General features: G+C 42.8%; 1 protein-coding gene across 7 annotated transcripts in view; it reads right to left on the reverse strand.

Annotated features, from left to right (window-relative positions):
* LOC106867759 (tetratricopeptide repeat protein 31) overlaps positions 1 to 6,582 on the reverse strand; it is a 225,191-nt gene that overhangs the window by 45,426 nt on the left and 173,183 nt on the right. The window contains exon 17 of one of the 7 annotated variants that reach the window (XM_052974424.1): positions 1,505 to 1,525. The exons of the other annotated variants lie outside the window; for them this stretch is intronic. Coding sequence (XP_052830384.1) covers positions 1,520 to 1,525 — 6 coding nt within the window. The 3' untranslated portion in view covers positions 1,505 to 1,519. Of the gene's footprint in view, positions 1 to 1,504; positions 1,526 to 6,582 lie in introns of those variants that run through there. 7 annotated transcript variants of the gene reach the window in all.

Below are 6,582 nucleotides of genomic sequence, written 5' to 3' on the forward strand. Positions count from 1 at the left end.
GGTCTTAAAGTTAATCAGAGAAGTTTATTGGGGATCTTTTTTAACTTGTATCATATATCTATTGGTCAAATTTCTTTGAAATTGGAAATATATGAATGTTCACTGGGTTTGTAAAAGAGAACAAAGCTACAAGAAACCAAAAGTTGAATTATCACAATAAGCAATCAGCTACTCTACCCTAGTCGTTTCCACTTCCCTATGTAGGATTCCTCACCATACAGGTGACTGGCACAGCTGTAAGATGCATTACGGATCTACAGCAGTTGGAAGGGCGTGACCCAACTCAAATAAACATTAACAACTGTGTGACATGAGGGCTAAGGGGAAATGAAAGTGTCACTTCTGGAGTTTGTCGATGATCACTATGATGACAGATAACTGAACAGAATAAATTTGCAATCTATAAATTTCTTTGTATGACCAATCAGTTATCTGGAAAGGCCTTGAAATCAATATTACCATCTGGAGACTATCTTTGACCCAGTGATAATAAAAAGACTCAAAGGAGGTCTGCAATGGTGTAGTGGTTAAGAGTGTGGGCTATTAACCTCAAGATCCGAGTTCGCTTCCAGGCAATAACCTGAATAATAATAATAATAATAATAATAATAATAATAACATTGAAAAATACCTTACGAATGAGAAGCCTGGTTCGAAATTTCCCCAAGACAAATAACTTTACTCGAAATAACACTTTGCAACTGAATCAGTGGAGGCCTCTCCTTTACTGGACAATTTATGCACCACATTGCAGAAATCACAATCTAAGTATATCTCATAGCAAACTCTTACACTGTTGTACCATTGAATTACAAATAATGCTCATCTGTTATGCTCGGGTGACCCTACAGCTTCCAAGAGTACAAGTGTATCCATCTTTGCTTAGATAAAATGACTAAATTGCGTGTGTTAAGTCCCTATGGAGGGTCTTTGTAACTTCTAAGAAGATGAAATTTTAGGAATATTACTTCATTTGTGTCTAATATTTGTGGTTAAAATTTCAGCAACAACAAAAATATATGAATTTTCATGGAGGTTATGGCCTCATTTAGGCTCCCTCACTTTCAAACATATATTGTATTACATCTGTCCTTATGCATAGAACATAATTTCCAAATTTCATAAAGATCCATTCAGTACTTTTGACAGAGTTTTAGATCAGTAAAAAAATGACTAAAATTTGGGAGTTAAGGCCCCCCCCATTAGGAGGTCTTAGAATCCTCATGAGAAGCGGAAACTTAGGGGATACTCCTTGATATGTATCAATTACATATGGTTGAAATTTCATCAACATTGGGAATTTATGAATTTTCATAAAGGTTCTGCCCCCTTTAAGCCACCTCAAATTCAAACCAAACATACTGCTTTATAACCGCCCGCATTGAATCTAAGTTCCAAATATCATAAGGATCCATTCAGGAATTTTGGCCCATGAAATTGTATGAAACATATGGCATTACCCTTCTCCCTAGGCTTGAATTTTATGTTCCAATTTTCATTAGGATCAGTGCAGTAGTTTTCAAGTCTATACGTAACACATGAACAAAGTTGTGATAGGATCCAGATGTCATTCAAAATGGCGACTAGAGGAAGTAAAATCTTTATTATGATCATTATGATCAAAACATAGAATGAAACAATACAGGACAAACAATATACAAAAATGTTATGAGGGTTCGAATAAGACATTTAAAAAAAATTTAATTATGATATAATTTAGCAGAAATATTTTGGCTTACTTTTGCCGTTACATGAGAACATTTTTTAAAACCAGAAATCAAACAACACAAAAATAACAAAAAAGGAAAAGAATAGAAGGTTAAAAAAATGGACCCGGCAGTCTATAATGCCCAGCAACTAGTTTTTCCTTTCATCGATGATTAAGCTGGGTTACTGACACCCACCTTTCTCATCACATCCTTCCATCGTTTCTCGTATTCGCTCGGTGGCAGGGTCTTCCTCTCCAATCCCATCTTGCTCTTCAGAGGGTATCTGAAGTAAGATAGCAAACTGGGGCCAGAGACAAAAGACCCAGTCACAAAACCTTCCATTCTAGTCCTCCAAACACACTCTTTCAGTACTACAACCGTACAGTAAAAACAAGCCTTACCTTCCTTTGAGAGTCCAGTTGACGGTATCATCTTTACTATAGATCCAGCCGACAGCTGTACTCATCCCAGATGTGACAACATGTGTTCAACGTAACTTATCAAGCTCGCAAGCTCCCAACATCGTACAAAAGTGTGCTGAACGGTTTCATCGTCCAGCCCAGATCTTGGACACGTCGGGGGCACTGACAATCCGTGCCTGGATAACTTATCGCGAACAGGTAATGCATTTCTGTAGCACTGCCAGGTCAGGGATTTTTGGAAGTTGTCCAAGTACCCCGGCCTGAAGGTTTTTTGAACAGGTTGACAAGCTGGTTCTCATCAAACCCCAGAGCCCGTCCTAAGACGTCATCGTTTTTTGCCTCTACCAGTCTTCTATATAACACCGAGGTAGGATTCCCACTGCCAGCCTTGCCCGTCTTGTGGATCAGCCAGAGTGCCTGATGGCACTCCTTCTGCCATAAAGTCAGATTCCGTCTTTTAATGAAACCAGGTTTAAATCTCTCCAAAGAGGCCGGTTGCAGCAAAAATTCCTCCGCCAGCAGACTCCACACCTTATCACCCTCCAGGTGACACAACGCATGTCTGTTCATCATTAGCCAGGGCATTCCCAGTCCACCCTTTAACATTTCCTGGCAGCAAATGGAGCGCCTCACAAGTGGCTTTCCTCCCTTCCACAAAAAGCGGAAGACGAGTCGTTCCAACTTGTTTAGCCACGAATTGGAGCAAGGCACAATGGACAGACGGTAAGTAATTACAGATGCTATAAACACCTGCACCACCTCCACCCAGTCCTTCAAGGATAGAGGCCTTCCGGACCACTTCTGTACTATGGCCTCCACCTTGTCCACTACCTTGCTCCAATTCTTCTCCATCTGGGAGTCTGGGCCAAACCAAACTGCAAGCAACTTAACCAGACCATCTGTTCAGTATCCAATGACACTGGACGATATCGGCTTGTTCCTCCAGGTGCTGAGGTGCAAACCGATGGACTTGTCCTTGTTAACTTTTGCTCCTGCCACTGCTTCATATCCTCAGAATGCATCTTCTACATGAGGTAGCTGTGCTTCGTTGGACGCGATGAGGGTGATGTCGTGCGCATAAGCAGAAACAGACTTACCGCATCCGATTTCATTTGGGTTGCCTCCTAACTTCTCTAACCTCCGCAGCAATGGCTAAAGAGCCAAAACTTACAGCAGTGGAGACAAGTGACACCCTTGACGAACTGAACACTTGATCGAAAATGGCTCTGTTAGGTAGCCGTTTATCTGGACTGTGGACTTGATGCCGCTGTACATAGCAGTGATCCACCCGTGAAAGCTAAGGGCCCAGCCGCTTCAAGGACCGCCCCCAGGTACCAATGGTCTACCCTATCGAATGCTTTACTTTGGTCTAAATCGACCAATGCACCTCCTTTGCCGGCTAATTTCCCAACCCTATCTAAGGTGTAGCGGAGAAGGTGTAGCGGAGAAGGTGTAGCGGAGAAGGTGAAGATTATCCTGGATCGACCTGCTTGGGATTGCACGTCTGCGCCTTCCCGACAAGCTTCCCCACAACAGCCGTGAACCTTTTAGTTAATACCTTGGCCAAAATCTTTAACTCTACATTAAGTAGAGTTATGGGCCTGTAGTTACTAATACTATCCCCCTTGCTTGGGTCTTTCTGGACCAGCGTCACAATTCCCCGGCTCACAGAACTAGGTATCCTCCCATTCTGTTGCCAGTTTGCATAGACACCTGCCAGTATGTCCCTGAACAAGTCCGGCATACAACAATAAAACTCATGGGGCAGACCATCTAGCCCCTGCGACTTTTCCCTTCCGCACACGGCCAACACCTCCTTACCTCCGCGGGCATGATCGGTCCTTCACAGCATTCAGCCTCACGTGCCGAGAGTCACGGCCCACCGACTAGAAAGTCCTTTAAGGTCTCCCCTCGCTCAAGCGGACCACTCTCCCTGAACAACTGAGCGAAATACAGGTGAAAGACTTTCTGTATCTCCTCCTGTCTTGTTTGTCTGTTAAAGACTTTATAGAGGACTTTTTACCTCTCTGACTCTCCTCACGACGTGCCCATCCAGCAACATTAATACCTTCTCGTTTCCCTGCACGTAACTTAGCTCTGACTCTGCAACCTTCATGCTTGGCATAGAGGTGACGGTACAAGACCGTTCTCGCTGCCAACACTCTAGATGCAGAGCCAGACTCCATTGCCTCTTCTAAGTTCTTAACTAAATCGCCCTCTATTCTAGTCCTATCTAAACTTAGCTGTTTGCTAAATCTAATGGACTCCAAACGGATGACTCTTTTGAGGGCGTGCCACCATCTATTGTTAATGATGGTGCTACATAATGTCCTCTGAACTAATACCTTAATCCGGGTACGGAAAGCTTCACAAGTCAAAATAGACTTGTTCATTTTCCAATACCCGGGTCCCTGTCTATGACATTTATGTACATGTACCTCACACGTCACAAGTTTGTGATCCATGTAAGGCACAATACAAAACTGTGGACAGCTAACACTATTATCTCTTTCCTTAACAAATACCCTATCTAGGTACAATCTGCGTACTCCACGTCCACTGTGGAATGCTCGGCTCATCCAGCCGGTAACGGTCTACTAGATTATAGCTCTCAAGTAAACTCTTGAGGTAAGGATTCCCTTTCTTATCAGTTGAGCCCAAACTATCAACCCGTACATTGAGGATAGTGTTGAAATCCCCTACCAAAACTAACATTTTAGACATCACTAGAAAGTGCTCCAGGTCCCAGTAAAAACCCAACTGCCTACACTCCATAAGAGCATAGACAGCTACCAACCTGAAGGACTGTTTACTCTCATGAGTCACATCTAGGACGACCAGCCTACCTTCTGGGTCCAGAAAGACAGTACTTACCTGTAAGTCCAAGCTCTTCCTGATAAGGACTGTAACGCCCGCACCTCTTCCCCGGCTGGGAGAAATAAATTTCTTGTAACCACTCAGAAGAGGCAAGAACAATTGAGGTCTTTTCATCTTGGACTCGGTTACAATAGCAACATCGTTCAGGAAACAAGCCTGTTTCCATCTCAACCCCATACCACGCACATTTAAACAGCCCAACTTATTCATCGAAGAAGGAAAACAAATTTACTCACGGTTGTGAGAGGGGGCATGGCAGTTTTTGTCTGCCTGCTTCCCCAACACTCTCCGTAGATGCTGGGTTTTTCACCAGTGTTGCTACCGGGCTCTGGATTGGTGTGGCTACCGGGCTGATAACCTGTTTGCCAGCTAATACATCTTGAGTGATGTCTTTAATTGAATTGTCTTTAACATGATCTTGGAGAAGTTTCTCTTTCCACACCTACTCTCCAACTTTTGTGTATCGAATCTCAGACTCTTTGTCTGTCACTTTGTAAAATTTGATTTGTGGGTGTGCTTTAATCAAGCATAACACCCTCTCATCTTTCACACTGAATGCAACAATCCTGTCTGTTTTTTTTCAAACCTTTTGGCAGGGGGGGGGGGGCAATAAAACGCTGCCCAATTAACGTAGTGCCAGCAGGGTGGGATTGGGGAATTTTTTGTTGTTGTTTGACCGTGCTTGTAATTTTTCTTTTGTTTGGGGAAGGGAGTCCAGGGTGCTTGCTCTTTTTCGTTTGTAGGTAACTGCTGTATATTCCATATCATTTTCTCTTGTTTTTTCTCTTCTTCCTTTTGTTTTTCATTCTGTTTATCATTTTGTTTCTTTCCATCCCTTTGTTTTTCGATTTGCTTTTTTTCATTATTTTCTTTTGTTAGTGCTCCATTTTCCAGTTTCTTTTTCTCTGTTTTTCTCAGCGTTTTGGGGAGGGGCTTCAACTGCTTTTTTCTTCGTGCAGGTAGAGCGAACGTGGCCCTTCTGCCTGCATTTAAAACACCTACGCCTACGTCCCTCCACCGACACACGAATTGTATGCCCCTCTCCCACAAACACTCTATCGGGCAAATTTTCTAATGTTGTGTGATCTGCTTGTATAACCATTTCAAGCATTTGTCCTCTCCAGTTTGTTGGCTCCTTTTTCCTCATGCTCAGGATTTTTAATTTCCCCTCTACATCAAATATTACTGCCGCTGCTACCCACATAACTTCGTAGCCCACAGTTATCTCCTCAACTGTCACTTTCGCTGTTCTGTGACCCATGTACGTGGGCAGCAGCATAACCTCCTCGTTCTTTAGTGTTTGGGTCAAAATTTCTTTCGCTACGCTAGCCGACTTGAAATGTGCTTCTATTGTAGCACTTCTTATTCCTTGTCTAACATAGCGTATCTTGTTCCAAATTGATTGCATGCACCGCTCAGTAACTTCATTTTTGACTTCCATATGTTTATCCTTAATGCTGTAGACCTTGTAGACTACAGTTTTTTCCCGAATCGCCTGAACAGTTTCAGGGGGTGGTACTAATTTTGTTTCATCACCATTTTTCTTAATTAAACTTCTGAACTGGAAGAGCTTG

This window comes from Octopus bimaculoides, chromosome 18 (genome assembly GCF_001194135.2).
Source record: "Octopus bimaculoides isolate UCB-OBI-ISO-001 chromosome 18, ASM119413v2, whole genome shotgun sequence".
Classification (NCBI taxonomy): domain Eukaryota; kingdom Metazoa; phylum Mollusca; class Cephalopoda; order Octopoda; family Octopodidae; genus Octopus; species Octopus bimaculoides.